At 36.8% G+C, this 16,440-nt stretch overlaps 1 protein-coding gene across 2 annotated transcripts in view; it reads left to right on the top strand.

Annotated features, from left to right (window-relative positions):
• MPHOSPH8 (M-phase phosphoprotein 8) overlaps positions 1–16,440 on the top strand; it is a 53,143-nt gene that overhangs the window by 23,562 nt on the left and 13,141 nt on the right. For both annotated transcript variants that reach the window (XM_045978060.1, XM_045978059.1), the window contains 6 exons: positions 2,713–3,558; positions 4,837–4,936; positions 6,689–6,946; positions 12,245–12,370; positions 12,453–12,541; positions 15,201–15,341. In XM_045978060.1, coding sequence (XP_045834016.1) covers positions 2,713–3,558; positions 4,837–4,936; positions 6,689–6,946; positions 12,245–12,370; positions 12,453–12,541; positions 15,201–15,341 — 1,560 coding nt within the window. The remainder of the gene's footprint in view (positions 1–2,712; positions 3,559–4,836; positions 4,937–6,688; positions 6,947–12,244; positions 12,371–12,452; positions 12,542–15,200; positions 15,342–16,440) is intronic.

Here is a 16,440-nt window from a genome sequence, read left to right on the forward strand (position 1 = left end):
GCATAGTGGTTCTCAAAATGTGGACTCCAGGCTGGAAGTATCAGTTATCCTCATCTGGGAATGTGTTAAAAATGCAGTCTCTGGGCTGCACATTGTTGGATAGGGACTGGCTGCCCGTGTTTTTGGGGTTTCTTGGTTGGGGTTGTGTTTTGGTTTTTTTTTTTTTAAGATTTAATTTTAGAGATTGAAAGAGAGAGTAGAGGGAAGGAGAGCACAGAGCTCAACACAGGGCTCATCCTATGACCCTGAGATCACAGCCTGAGCCAGAATCAAGAGTTGTATGCTTAAGTGACTGAGCACACAGGCACCCCATGTCTGCGTTTTGATAAGCCCTCCAGTATTCTGATGCATGCTCAGGTTTTAGAACCACCTCATGGTGGAAGGGCTCATGACAAAAATATTCCTAGAGTTCTTGTATTTCATAATAGTTGTTTGCAGTCTTTAGATCTGAAAGCCAGTTTGACAAGATATAAATTCCTTGGCTCACAGTTTCTTTTGTTGAATATCTTAATGTGTTATTCTATTGTTATCTGGAGTAAAACACTGTTCTCTAAATATGAATCTGGGGCGCCACAGTGGCTCAGTGGGTTAAAGCCTCTGCCTTCGACTCAGGTCATGATCCCGGGGTCCTGGGGTGGAGCCTCACCGGCTCTCTGCTAAGCAGGGAGCCTGCTTCCCTCTCTCTCTCTCTCTCTGCCTGCCTCTCTGCCTACTTGTGATCTCTGTCTGTCAGATAAATAGATAAAATCTTTTTTTAAAAAAAGATGAATCTGAATTTCCTTCTCTTCTGAGTGACTTGGTTTTTTTGTGTGATGCCTCAAAATTTTTGTTTATTTTCTCTACTGTTTTGTAGGCACGTCTTTCTGGCATGCTTTTATTGTTTTAGAGTACGCTCTTCCTTGGTCTGTTTTTTTCATATAACAACTCAGTAAAATATTTTACCCTAATTATCTGCTATTTATATTGATATGAGATTACTTTTTCTGATGTTTTGGAAAACAAAAGACGAGGACAAGATGATTTTTTTTTTTTAACTTAAGGGCTCCTGAGCCGTGTCCTTTATTATTTTTATGAAGGGTTAGTTTTAGACTTAATGAGATATTTTTTTCCTGGCTTTGGTTTTACCCTATCTCACCTTCCCCCTGCCAAAATCTGAATCTTCTCTTTTCTTTGTCTCTGTTTTTCCTGTCCTACTTTATTTGGAATCTAATCTCAGCAGTTTCTCCTCATTTGGGGGTTTTGTCATGGAAGTCCTGGAAGAGACCACTGACAATACTTTTGAGAGTTCACAGGACCTGGCCTGGGCCAGCCCTTCACATATCCATAGACACCTGCAATCACCCTATACATGTACAGCTTCTGCCCCTTCCTTCCACTCCTCTCGGATTGACCTGTCAGTCTTTTTTTTTTTTTTTTTTTTTTAAGATTTTATGTATTTATTTGACAGACAGAGATCACAAGTAGGCAGAGAGGCAGGCAGAGAGAAGAAGGGAAGCAGGCTTCCTGCAGAGCAGAGAGCCCAATGTGGGTTCTCTGCAGGGCTCAATGTGGGGCTCGATCCCAGGACCCTGGGATCATGACTTGAGCCGAAGACAGAGGCTTTAACCCACTGAGCCACCCAGGCGCCCCAGCTCTGTCTTTTTATGAAGCAGTTCAGGGAGATTCAAAAAGTTATGCCAGTTCCACCATACTATCACTGTCTTGTTAACCTCAATGATGTTCATTTCTTAGACACTATAGGAAAAATGTGGGTTTTTAAATTTTTTTAATTTAAAGATTTTATGTATTTGACAGAGAGAGCTCGTGAGAGACAGCAGAAGCAGGGGGAGCAGCAGGCAAGAAGGTGAGGGAGAAACGGGCTTCCCGCTAAGCAAGTAGCCCAGTGTGGGTCTTGATCCCAGGATCCTGGGATCATGACCTGAGCAGAAGGCAGATGCTTAACCAACTGAGCCACCCAGGTGCCCAGGAAAATGTTTTTAAAGTGTACCTATCTTCCCTCCCTTTCCATCTGCACATCATTTAGAAGAAAAGACTTTGGGGAATGAGAACTGAAAATACTTTGCAGTGTTTTTGTGCCTATCATGAATATTTTTAAGGTATGGGGTTTTTTGTTTGGTTGGTTTTGTTTTTTGTTTTGTTTTTGTTTTTTTGGTTTTGGTTTTGGTTTTGGTTTTTTTTTTAGCGGTGAAACATTTATTTTTCATAGGAGGTATTTCAGGTTCCAACACAGATCAATTGGAGAAGTAAGATTTGTGTGCAGTCTTGCCCATTCCATATGTAACTGTGAAATGCAACAGCACCTTTAAAGATATCTAGGATCTAGTCTTTAAAAACCTTGCATTTAGATTGGTAACTACTTTTTTGTCAGCCAAGAAAGTCTATACAAATTACTTTCTTGGTGTTTTAGGAAAATTTGAATGCTTTTATTGTTCATTTCTGTTTTAGTTTAGTTTGGGACCTTCAGCGACACCAACATTTTTTTTAGCACTGTGTTTATCTGCTTTTTTAAAATGAGACTCACTATCATCACCAAGACCTATTTGCTAAATCAGAGACATAAGTAATATACAACTTCAATTTAGATAAATAATTTTAAGAAGTTGAGAAACTGCTTGAAAATAAAAACATTTCTACCAGATTTCATTAGTACTACTTTTCAAAATCTTTAAATTGCTATGTTAATGACTAGTTAAGTCTTTTTATATTTTATAGAGACTGTCCTTAAATAATGACATATTTGAGGCAAATTCTGATAGCGATCAGCAAAGTGAGACAAAAGAAGATACTTCTCCAAAGAAGAAAAAGAAAAAATTAAGGTACAGAGAAGAGAAAAGCCCAGATGATATGAAAAAGAAAAAAGCAAAGACTGGGAAACTCAAAGATAAATCCAAACCAGACCTGGAAAGCTCCTCTGAAAGTTTTGTTTTTGATTTAAGAACAAAGAAAAGAATTTCAGAAGCCAAAGAAGAATTAAAGGAATCCAAAAAGCCCAAGAAAGAGGATACAAAAGAAACAAAGGAATTAAAGAAAGTTAAAAAGGGTGAAATAAGAGATTTAAAGAATAAATTAAGAGAAGATTCCAGAGAAAACAGAAAAACAAAAAAAGAGAAATGTGTTGACTCTCAGTTGGATTCTGAATCAAGTATACTTAATGACTCCCCTTTTCAAGAAGATGACAGTGAAGATTTACATTCTGACAACAGAGAAGAGAAGCAGAAGATTAAAAGTGTAAAAGATAAAGCAGGGCAAGATGCAATTCAAGACGATTTTGATAAACAGCCAGATGATTCTGTGAGTGCTGATGAGGATGCAGATGTCAGAGCAAAGAGAAAAAGAAAGAAACTGAGAAAGACCGAGGAACTTAAAGAGAGCAAAACAGTAGAAAACAGTAATCTTTTCCTAGAGAAGAAAACTATATATAAGAAGCAAAGGAATCAGGACAAGGGCAGAAGCACCACAGAGCTAGATAAGCTGCCGCCTTTACCTGTCCAGACACAAAAGAGTTCAAGAGCAGGTGTGGAAGAGAAAGGCCTCTGGTCCCCTGACTTCAATGGAGAGGTAAGTACTCTGGGGATTGGCTGAAGGGCAGTCAAAATCTTACAGAATACAGAAATATTCAGATCAAGCTGCCATTCTTTTTGAGTGATCAATAAATTTCACAAAAACAGAGGAAACCGTGAAACAAAACTATAAGAATAGTTTTTCAGTGGTTGAGTTACTTACTATGTGACTAGAAAAAGCGCTTATAAACACTGAAGATCATCTAGCTTTTGGACCTTCCAAGCTTATCTCTTAGTCTTAAAACTTGGTTCTTTTAGATTACAACTAGAAAATTGAGGACTAATTTGGGAACAAAAGGATTTTTTTTAGGGGTACTCAGGTGGTATGTGGCATTGTGTATTAACGCTGAAAATAGGCTTCCTCAGCTTAGCTTTTCCTTGCTTGATATTTTATCCCTTCTGTCTCACTATACTGTTTTTTACTTAAATAATATGCACAAATACTTACAAGCCTTTTAAATCTTAAAAAAATGCTTAATAGGATTTTATCCCATTATTATAAAAGTTATTTTGTATGGTTTTTCAAAATGTAAGTATTTTCCTCATTATGAAAGTATTCATATATGCAGTATTTACCAAGAGGTACAAAAATATCTTTTTTTCATTCATTATTCTTTGTGGATTTATCTTAAGGAGATCATTTTAACTCAGGGAAAAGCTAGATAGACAAACATATTCATGGCAGTGTAGTTTTACTAAACCTAATACCAGTCCAATTAACTGTCTGGTCATGAGGGAAATGATTAAGAAAATTTGTTGAATCAACTTTGGGACTGCTATCTCTCCATTGAAATACTAATTATGAGGTCAATGTAGCAAAAATAGAAAAGTTTGTAAAATATTACGCTGAAGAGAATTATAAATGTACACTCAGTCATAAAAATATCTATGCAGTATAAATAAAGGAAAATGAATTTTAAACAACAAAATTATCTATGTAAATTTACAAAGATCAGAAGGGAGAATGGAGAAATAAAAATAGTGATGTTTTGTTAGTAGGACTACAGGAGAATTTTTCTTGAATTTTTAATAATGAAAAATATTTAAAGTGAGGTGTTGGGTTTCAAATTTGATATTTTGTAAATCATGGTGGTGGAGAGATAATCCTGACTGAGGAAGCAGTTGATGTGAAAAAAGATTTAATAATTAGAGGTTATGTGCCATAGTACCCAAAATGCAGCCACTGATGCGAGGAACCTGTGTTTTCCAGTTTTCAAATATATAATATCAGTTCTTCCTCTCTTCCTGTTTTGAGTCTTTCATAAGTCTCTTTCAGGAGAAAGAGACTAAAAAAAATGAAGCCAAAGAAAAAAACCAGAAAAGGCATGATTTGGACAAGGAAGAAAAAGGCCGTAAAGAGCCAAAGGGATTAAAGAGTGAGTGTGAATACTAACATTTTGTCGTTTACCATTGTCATCTTTTATACAAAGAATTCAATTTAGTGTGAAGACAGTCTCTCATTTCTAACCTGCAATGTCATAGAACTAGAAAATTTCGCTGGAAAATTTAGCACTTTATGCTACTTTTATTTAAACAGTTACTTTAGTTTATTATATAACGGTTCATATTGTTTCTATAATTTTTTCTCTTCTGTTTACTTTGTTTTTTCTCTTTTTGATGAAGTACACTAGAATCACAGAGACAAATTAGTTGTGGCAGAAGAGTCAATGTCTCTGTTTATAGTGGATGCTGAATGAGACAAACTGCTGTTAATACATGTGTTGTATGAGTTCTATGAGTCATTTGTGTAAATAAAATATTGAGTATAAATTTCGGATCAGAAAGATACAACATATTGAGAATCCATGACGTGTCAGTATATAATCAAGTACTTTATAAAACATTCACCATTGTAGTATTTGAATAAAACCCCAATGGATATTTTAGTTCATGTACCAAAAGTACTTGGAACACACGTTCTAATGAAGTGGTGATTCTAAGAGATAGATAATTTCCCCTGGTTTTTCTCTCAAAAGCTGAGGGTAATAGTCAAAGTAGATTTTGGTTATAAGCCTAAGCTGTGATTTAGTAGTAAGTTAGTAGGGTATTGGAAGGTATTGGGAAGGAGCACTTGTTTTGATGGATTATGCATAAAGTAATTACAATTTAAAGGCTATCAGAGTACTGTAGTTTTAAACATGCATTATTCTTCAAAAAGTAGAGATTCAAAATACTGTGAAATTGAAGCTGGATAATTTTTTTCTTCCTCCTAGTATCTTTATTTGTCTATTTCTGATACACTTTTACCTTCAACATATAGTCTTAAACTGCTGTTCATCCCATTTATAATGGTACTTACTGGGGAGTCCAGTTCTCAACATCCCTGCTAATAAAACCTATCTGGTATGTACCCAGAGTTTATAATGGAGTTCTTCCTAATTTTGTTCTGTTCTGCCCTTTTTAGAGGTCATATTCTCACAGCTAGTGTTTTGCCAATATTCTTTACACTTTTTTTTTTTTAAGATTTTATTTATTTATTTATTTGATAGACAGAGATTACAAGTAGGCAGAGAGGCAGGCAGAGAGAGAGGAGGAAGCAGGCTCCCTGCTGAGCAGAGAGCCCGACACAGGGCTCTATCCCAGGACCCTGGAATCATGACCAGAGCTGAAGGGAGAGGCTTCAACCCACTGAGCCACCCAAGCACCCCTATTCTTTCCACTTTTATCTTTAGCTAAAAGCTGAGTGGGTTTTCACAGACATCAGGTATAATTTTACTCGTGCATGGTCAGTGTGCTGGCACCCGTTTCTCCCATTCACCACCAGGAATCATTTTTGTGTAAGGTTAACCTCAAGATACAGTTGTAGGCAGTTGTTTTAGCAGGACGGTGGTGGCATGACTAGGATTATTTTGAGACTCACCATCTTTAGTAAGCTTTTGTCAAAACTGGGAGTAATTCTAAACACTTAACAGATATTCACTTTAGAAACCCTTTCTAAATATTGAGCAGCCAGCAGAAAGGCCAGTTGAAATAACTTCATGGCTTTGAATGGTAAATTTGATCGTGCTTTATAACCAAGGCAAGTATTAGTAAAAATTTTAAAAATAACTGTTTAACACCCAGATTTTCTTTTGATTACAACAGAAATTTGTGACTCATATTTATTCTCAATTTTATTTTTTCACCAGCCTTTAAGGAAATCAGAAATGCATTTGATTTATTTAAATTAACTCCAGAAGAAAAAAATGATTTTCCTGAGAATAATCGGAAAAGAGAAGAAATATCACTAGATTGTAAAATCACAGAAGATCACAAAACCAAGGAAAACAAGCAGTTACTTAAAGAAAGGAGAAATACAAGAGATGAAACTGATACTTGGGCATATATAGCTGCAGAAGGTGATCAAGAGGTTCTAGACAGTATGTGCCAAGCAGATGAAAATTCTGGTATGTGTGTGGTCATTTTGCAGTATTTTTTCAGGGTAAATGCACCATATTATTTCGTTCTCCTTACTCTTCTCTTCCAGTGTAATTCTGATCAGAAAATAATGGCATAGATTTTAGTGAATCTCCTGACATTTTTACTATACTTTTATATTGAAGACTTAAGTCTTTCTATGATTTCTAAATTCATTAAACAAATATTTTCTGAGTTCCTGTACTGTGCTCAACACATTTAGAAATTGGAAAGATTTCGGCTTTCTACATTACCTACTCTTGCCAAGCAGTCTGTTTCTATATCTTACTAGATTTTTTTCAGAAAATTATCAAATACAGACTTACTTGTATTCTGCCTTTTTAACTTTGCAGTAACACTTGGTAAATAAGACTGTATTATAAATGCTATTCTGGGGATGTTGGAATTGGCTGCCAAGGAGGGTAGAATCATATGGAATACAGAGTACAATAGCTATAGGGAAGAGTAATAAAGAGAGTTGTGTGTGTAAAACTAGGATGGAATAAACAAAAGAGGTTAACCTGATAAAACTGTTACTTGTGAATCTTGAAAAATAATTGAAGAGAATTTTTAAAATATTTCAAATATATGGCAGGCTAGATTCTCTGGGTGGCTCCCATACTGCAGAACAACTAGATTCTGAACACTGTGTAAAAACAGTGTTTTTGATACATTACTGAGCTTGCAGGAAATTGATACACTGTCTAAGAGGAGTAGGTAAGAGGGAGGAAAGAGATTACCCACAGGGCAAATGCCAAAAAGCAGCACTCCTGTTGGGATATTAAACAAAGAACAGATAGTAGGTATTGGTTTGCAAACTCAGAATTTCCTGGATGAGATCTGAAACCAGCATGGGTATGGGAAGTGTGGGAAATGACCAAAGGAAGAAGCTAGCCATTCCAGATTGACAGATGGCAAGTTTAATAAGCAAGGGAACTTATATACGAGGTTCACCTTGGTTGGCCACAAGATGAGTAGATCAGTCTGTGCATGTGCACACACACACACACCCCTCCTCCTGAATCTTAGAAGTTTATACAGAGGCTTTAACTGGGTTCAGTCACATACTTAGTCCAGATGGTCTCAGTAATACCTTATATTCTCAAGGCTATGTCCTTGAAATAGCTCCTAGTATGGGAATGGTGGGTATCATGTACATTCTAAGGAGAAACCTCCAGTTGCTCAGGTCCAGCCTGTGGGTCAACCCAAAGTCACATCCTCTCGATGACCTCCAATAGTAAAAAGCATCAGTAAAGCCAGAGGTTGGTTCATTGTAAGAGTAATAGACAAGCTTCTAGCAACATTGATTAGGGAGAATAAAGGATGCTTAAACAATATTTCCAATGAAAAAAGAGACATGATTATAGATTGGGTCCAGATTAAAAAGACAATTCTCTTGAGCAGTTTTTTACCAATAAATCTGAAAACAGAATGGGAAAATTCTTGGAAAAATATAGTTAAAAAAAAAAAAAGGAAAAATATAGTTTAACAAAACTGAACCAAGAAGAAATACAAAAATTGAATAGTTTTATAACTGTTAAAGAATGTGAAATAGTAATTTAAAGTAACCTTAAAAATTTAACACCAGGCACAGATAGTTTTCATATGCAAGAGCTTACCAAACTTATAAAAAGGCCTTCCTAAAAATAAAGAATGCTGACTCATTCTATGGGCCATCATAATTTCAGAAACAAAATGAGACGAAAACTTCATTAGTAAGGAAAATGACAGGCCAAGTAAATATCCCAAACAAAACATTAGCAAATTGAATCTAGCTGTATATAAAAGCCTCTTATGATCAAGTTAGGTGTTCCCTAGGAATTCACTGTGTAAGGGAGAAACTGATCCAAGAACATTCTTGATTTTTAAAAAACAAAACCTAGCAGACTATGAATAAAAGGAAGCTTTCTCAAATTAATAAAGAACATTAAAACTTTGGCAGACATCTGTCACCCCTGTTTTTCAACAGTGTTCTAAGGTCTACCCAGTAGAGTAAGACAGTAAGAAACAAAAAGATACAAGTATTGGGAAGGAAGCCTCCCCCTGCGAAGATTTTCATTATCAGATGTTATATATATGAAAAACTCAATTCACAAATATTTAGAAATGTTTAATGTTTAGAAAGGTGACTGGATGGATATAAAACCAATATACAAAAGTTAGTGACAGTTCTCTATTTCTATACAGTGTACATTTCTGCATACATTTCTGTGTAAATAATGTAATCATAAAAAGTTAATTTTCATCAAAAAATAACAAGAGGATGTAGAGGAAAAGGAACCTTTGTGAACTGTTGGGGGAATGTGAATTGGTACAGCCTCTGTCAAAACCGCATGGAAGTTCCTCAAAAAAGATACCATATGACTCATAATTCCACTGCTGAGTATATCCAAAGAAAAGGAAAACATGAATTCGAAAAGATATATACATCTCTGTTTATTGCAACATTATTCATAATACTAAGATACGGAAGCAACCCAAGCGTCCCATCAATGGATGACTGGATAAAGAAGCTGTGGGGTGTGTGTACATACATATACCTACACACTCAGTGGAATATTACTCGACCATTAAAAAAAAATGAGATTTGCAACAGCATGGATGGACCTACAGGGTATTATACGAAGTGAAATAAGTCAAAGAAAGACAAATAGCCCCTCATCTGATACCACTTATATGTGGAAACTAAAAAATAAAACATGAATAAACAAAAAGCAGAAACAGATCCATAAATATAGGGAACAAACTGATGGTTACCAGAGGATAGGGAAAAGAAGAAAGGGAAAAATGGGTGAAGGGGAGTGGGTACAGGCTTCTAGTTATGGAATGAATAAGTTACCAGGATAAAAGGATATTTTTTTTTCAAATATAAAACACAGTATTCTATTTAGTCACAAATGCAAAGATCTGAAACACTGTTTTTGAGCCATTTCCGCATAAGAATCCAACCTGCATTCATCCATAATAGAGAGAATATTAATCTAAGAAGTCCCTGAAGAAGTTATAGTGTTGACAAAATTCAACATGATGATGGAGCCTACACAGACACAGGAAAGGGAATATAGTCAGTGATAATGTAATAGTATTGTATGGTGACAGATGATAGCTCCACTTCTGGTGAACATAGCACAAGGTATAGAGTTGTTGAATCACTATGTTGTACACCTGAAACTAGTGTAACATTGTGTATCAACGATACTTCAATTAAAAAAGGTAGGGGGATGAGAAAATTAATTTTCAATAGCAATACACTTAAAAGATTGCGAAGAATATTGTGTATGAAGATCCGTAAGACCTATATGGAGAAAATTATAAAAACTTTTTGAAAGTTATTAAAATTAAAACCATTTTATTAATAAACAATATAAATTTGATATTTTAAGTTGGTCTGTAATGTCACTCTGGTTCCAGTCAGCTTCCCAACATATGGAATTTATAAATACCGATTCTAAAATTTATGTGGAAGACTAACCAAAAGCCAAAACCAGTTATCCCAGTAGTAATCCAGACCTGCTGTATTGTATAGATACAATATTTACTTGGCACAGGGAGGGTTAAATTAGTTAATTGAGTAGTCTTCAGACTAGGACCCTTGCAGATGTGGAAACTGGATAGATGGTAAGTGGCAACAGATCCCTGAGGAAAGATAAGCTCTTTAAAGATGGTGTGAGGATACTTGGTTATCCGTGGAAGAAACTATACACAAAAACCAAATTCTGATGGATTAAGGCCTTAAATATAAAGAGGACAGCTAGATATTAGATATTTGGAAGACAAAGGATCGTATCTTTAAGATAGGGAAGGATTTATGAAACAAGACAAAAAAGTACCATAAAAGAAAAGAGTGATAACGTTGTTTGCAAAGCGGGACGCCTGGGTGGCTCAGTGGCTTGGGGCCTCTGCCTTTGGCTCAGGTCATGATCTCAGGGTCCTGGGATCCACCCCCTCTTTGGGCTCTCTGCTCAGCGGGGAGCCTGCTTCCTCCTCTCTCTCTGCCTGCCTCTCTGCCTACTTGTGATCTCTGTCAAATAAATAAAAATCTTTAAAAAAAAAAGTTGGTTGCAGAGCAGTTGTATTCATCAAAGTTCCCATTTAAAAAGGTTAAAAAAAACAGGGGTGCCTGGGTGGCTCAGTGGGTTAAAGCCTCTGCCTTCAGCTCAGATCATGATCTCAGGGTCCTGGGATCAAGCCCCACATCGGGCTCTCTGCTCAACAGGGTGCCTGCTTCCCTTCCTCTCTCTCTCTCTGCCTGCCTCTCTGCCTACTTGTGATCTCTGTCTGTCAAATAAATAAATAAAATCTTTAAAAAAAAAATAGCACTTTGAAGGGCGTCTGGATGGGTGGTTCAGTTAGTTGGGCACTCAACTCTTGTTTCAGGTCAGGTCATGATTTCAGAATCACGGAATCAAGCTCTACATCAGGCTCTGTGCTGGGTGTGGAGACTGCCCGTCTCTGCCCCCCACAAATAAATACATAAATAAAATATTTAAAAATAAAATAAGACAGTTGTTTTGAATACTCCCCCAATAAGTTATGCTCAAATCTTATTTGTTGCACTGCCAGTAGTGAATGAACATGTCCTTTCCTAATGTTAGGAAAGCTCCTGGGTCAGACAGATGAGGGAGGAAACTAGTACTTGCTTTGTGGGTAGGAGGAAGCACAGAGGACTTCCAAGAGGAGAAGCTGGAGCTGAGTCTGAAAGATCAGTGACTTACTTACATACAGGTCTAATTTACGCATTTAAAGATTTTTAAAAATTTATTTGACACAGAGAAAGAGATAGAGAGGGAATACAAGCAGGGGGATTGAGAGAGGGAGAAGCAGGCTTCCCACAAAGCAGGGAGCCCAATGTGGGGTTCAATCACTGGACCCTGGGATCATGATCTGAGCCAAAGGCAGATGCTGAATGATTGAGCCACCCAGGTGCCCCTGGTTTACACATTTAGAATGGCTTTCCTTGCATAAATGATTGTTAAGCAATGCATATCCAAGAAGAATGGCCAAAGATAAAAATGTTAAGAGATTCCTCTTACTGAATCCCTGTGATTTATCTCTCTTTGTTTGAGCTACTTAATCTTGTATTTATGCTTTTGAAGTACCGTGACATCTGAATGTGGGTAGTTGGTATTACTTGACCAAGAAAAGCAGAAATTTAATTAAAGACTCAATTACATAATGAAATATATTACAAGTGTATATGAAACTTTGGTTAAGACACCAAAAGTTAATAAAGCAGTATTGTTACAGGAAAATAAAATGTGTATTTATAAGGCTCTTTTGTGTTCCAGATGGCAGACAACATATTTTGAGTTTGGGCATGGACTTGCAGTTAGAATGGATGAAACTAGAAGATTTTCAAAAGCATCTTGATGGGGAAGATGAGAACTTTACCACAGCAAATGCAATTCCAAGTAGTGAGTAGTTAAGGAATTTTGGAGGTCCTTTTCATGTATCTAGATATGTGAAGCCTAATTTTTCTTAATTCTTTCATTGTAGATTTATTGAGGGACGCTGTGAAAAATGGGGATTATATTGCTGTAAAAGTTGCTCTTAATTCAAATGAAGACTATAACCTGGACCAAGAGGTAATTAGTAAAATCTCATGAAATAAAGATAGAAAGTAGCTCTTTTAATATAATTCTATTTTATTTTTCATTTTTTAAAAATTTAAAAAGTAATGTTCATTTTATAAACTGAAAACACAGTAGGAATGTATAATGTAGAAAATTATAGACCTTGTAATTCCAGCCCCAAGAGCTACCATTTGGTTTAGCTGTGGCCTGTCTGGTTTTTGTGTTGTTGAACCTCTGCTGCTCTGAGAGGCATAAAATGACTCCTGTGTCCTTGTCTCTGTTGGTGCTTTGGTCGTAGTCTCCTCTTCACAGCAATTGCCCATGGTTCTGTTGCTGCAGGTTTTTCATTTTGATTTATAGGGGAGGGTTGTTTCTTCTTTTTTTTTTTTTTTTTTTTAATATTTTATTTATTTAACAGAGAGAAATCACAACTAGGCAGAGAGGCAGGCAGAGAGAGAGGAGGAAGCAGGCTCCCTGCGGAGCAGAGAGCCTGACGTGGGGCTCGATCCCAGGACCCTGAGATCAGGACCTGAGCCGAAGGCAGTGGCTTAATCCACTGAGCCACCCAGGTGCCCCGGGTTGTTTCTTCTTTTAATGAAAGCACATTAACCCTTTCTTCCTAGTTTTTAGTTTTTCTTTTTTGAGTGTTTTATTGTTTAGAGGATTTTTATTTTTAGATAGTCGTATCTGTCGATCCTTTCCTTTATGGCTTTTGGGTGTCTTGTTTACAAAAGGTTTTTTATACTTATTTAGTATTTTTGCATTAGTAGTGGATTTTTTTTTAAGCTTACTCCTTAGGAGTTACAGTTCAAAAAAATTACTGAGATTTTGGGTAAAATTGCATGAACTCTATAGATTAATTTGGCTGAGAATTGACATTTTTACATTTTTAGTCCTCCAAATAAGGACATGGTAACTCTACATTCATTCAGCTCTTCATTTATTCTTAAAGTTTTATAAAATTTTTTTCCTTTGTAAGGTTCTTGCACATTTATTTTGGTTGTATTCCTACATATTTGATAATTTTTAAATTATCTCAGTGTGATCATTAGGATCTTTTTCCTTCCACATTTTGTCTTCTAACTGGTTATTCTGTATGTTTGGTGAAGCTATTGATGTGTGTGTGTGTGTGTGTGCACGTGTACACACATGTGCACACATGTGGTCTCCCATCACTGTGAAATTCTCTTACTGTAATAATTTTTAAGTCACTTGCCTGGGATTCTCTGTGCAGAGAATATGATCATCTATTAAAAAGTAACTATTTTGTTTCCTTTTTTCCCAGTAATATTTCTTTTTCTGGTGTTGTGAACTTGGTAACATTTTGAAGAATAGTAGTAGTGGAAGTGATCATGTTCTGCCTCTGATCTGAGTGGGGATTTCCCCTTAGGCTGTGTGTGAAGCTTCTCATTCTATTGTACTGTCGTGGGTTTCTTGTGGACAGTAGTCTTTCTCTTTCTAGACTTCCTTTGTTTACCTGCTTAAGTTTTTAATCAGGGATGGATGGATGCTGAGTTTTATCAGATTTTTTTCCCCTACTTTAATACTAACGTAGCTTGGTCTTTATGAATAAATTAGAAGAAGGTTTTTTTCCCCTTTAACATGTTTTGTAGTAATAGGATACTTTACAAATAAGAGGAAGTGCACTTTCTTACTTCAGAAGACTTTTGTATTCCTTCAGATTGCTCATATAAGTGAATTTGTTGAGCTTTCAGATTATAGCCAATTAACTACAAAGTAACTATTAGAACTTTGTTTTAGCAAATGGTATTTAATAAATGTTTGTTTCAGTTAATGATTGAAAATATTTTAGCTATTACCTTTTTATTTTTTGTCAACTTTATGTAGTTTTATCTCTTTAAAGTACTTTAATTTCTCTATGTTGTCATAGCATCTTAGAATCCAGTCGTATCAGTTTCCTCCTTCTGAATTTTCTTCTTTATCCTTCGAGTAGCCAAACCGTCACTTCCCAACAGTTATATTCATATAGGTCACCGTTTGTGGTGACAGCATTCATTTAGCCCGTCATCAACAGAGTGGACTTAGGTTACTTCTAGTAGTCATTTTGAGCCTTAGGTCTTTCGGCCAACTAAGTGAGTATCAAGAATGTGTAAGTTTCACCTGTTTTACCTAGAACACAAGGAGATTTTTGTGTCTGAAATGTGTGATAAATAAATACTTTGCCATTTTTATAGCATCAAGATACAAATACTGTTCATCATATGTCGTGCCAAGTGTTGATATGATAGGCCTTTGAAACATGGAAGTTGTAGGGCATCTGGGTGGCTCAGTTGATTGATCGACTGCCTTCAGCTCAGGTCATGATCCTGGAGTCCTGGATGGAGTCCCACATCAGGCTTCCTGCTGAGCAGGGGAGAACTCTGACCTTCCCCTTCTCATGCTCGGTCTCTCTCATTCTCTTTCTCTCTCAAATAAATAAATAAAATCTTGAAAAAACAAACAAACATGGAAGTTATAAAATTTTATATTTACATCTGAAATTGTGATATTTCTGATTATTGTAAGGATATTTTCATAAAAACCTTAAGTAGCTGCTTAAATCCGTGTATTTAAGTGATTTCACATTGAAACATCATAGATGAAAAGACTTAGCTCTAAAATTTTTCTGATGGACACTGACATGTTTTTTTCCTCAACAAAACCAATGAAGGATTCAAGCGGGATGACTCTGGTGATGCTTGCTGCAGCGGGAGGGCAAGACGACCTGCTGAGGCTCCTCATCAAGAAGGGGGCTAAGGTGAATGGCAGACAGAAGAATGGGACCACTGCCCTCATTCATGCCGCTGAGAAGGTTGGGAACTCAAAAGACATCAGTTTCTTTCTTTTTTTTTTTTAAAGATTTTTTTATTTATTTATCAGAGAGAGAGCGAGAGTGAGCACAGGCAGAGTGGCAGGCAGAGACAGAGAGAGAAGCAGGCTCCCTGCCAAGCACGGAGCCCGATGTGAGACTCGATCCCAGGACGCTGGGATCATGACCTGAGCCGAAGGCAGCCGCTTAACCAACTGAGCCACCCAGGCGTCCCAAAAGACATCAGTTTCTTAATCTGTAGGAATTCCTGCCTGTGGACCAAAACAGAGTCTGTTTCTGTAGGGATATATAACTCATTGGTCATGTAACTTTAGAATCTCATATTTCAATTCATCTAGGACTTACCATGAATAGATTTTTTTTTTGTCAATAGTAGTACTTTATAATTGCATTTTCAAAATGTGATTTATCTAGTGGGAAGTGATTCGTATTGAAAAAGGACCATAGGGGCACCTGGTTGGCTTAATCTGTAGAGCATGTGACTCTTGATCTCAGGGTTATGAATTCATACTGGGCATAGAAGTACTTAAAAAAAAAAAAGAAAAGAAAAAGGGCCTCTGATTAATATACTAATGCTGGTTTCAATCTTTTTTTTTTTTTTTTCCATTTTATTTATTTTTTCAGCATAACAGTATTCATTCTTTTTGCACAACACCCAGTGCTCCATGCAAAACGTGCCCTCCCCATTACCCACCACCTGTTCCCCCAATCTCCCACCCCTGACCCTTCAAAACCCTCAGGTTGCCCCAACCTCCCACCCCTGACCCTTCAAAACCCTCAGGTTGTTTTTCAGAGTCCATAGTCTCTTATGGTTCGCCTCCCCTCCCCAATGTCCATAGCCCGCTCCCCCTCTCCCAATCCCACCTCCCCCCAGCAACCCCCTGTTTGTTTTGTGAGATTAAGAGTCATTTATGGTTTGTCTCTGGTTTCAATCTTAAATCTTTTAAAAATCTTTTCCAATTTGGGGCACCTGGGTGGCTCATCGTTAAGTGTCTGCCTTTGGCTCAAGTCATGGTCCCGGGGTCCTGGAATCAAGCCGTGTCGGGCTCCCTGCTCGGCGGGAGACCTGCTTCTCCCTCTC

This window comes from Meles meles, chromosome 14 (assembly GCF_922984935.1).
Source record: "Meles meles chromosome 14, mMelMel3.1 paternal haplotype, whole genome shotgun sequence".
Taxonomy (NCBI): domain Eukaryota; kingdom Metazoa; phylum Chordata; class Mammalia; order Carnivora; family Mustelidae; genus Meles; species Meles meles.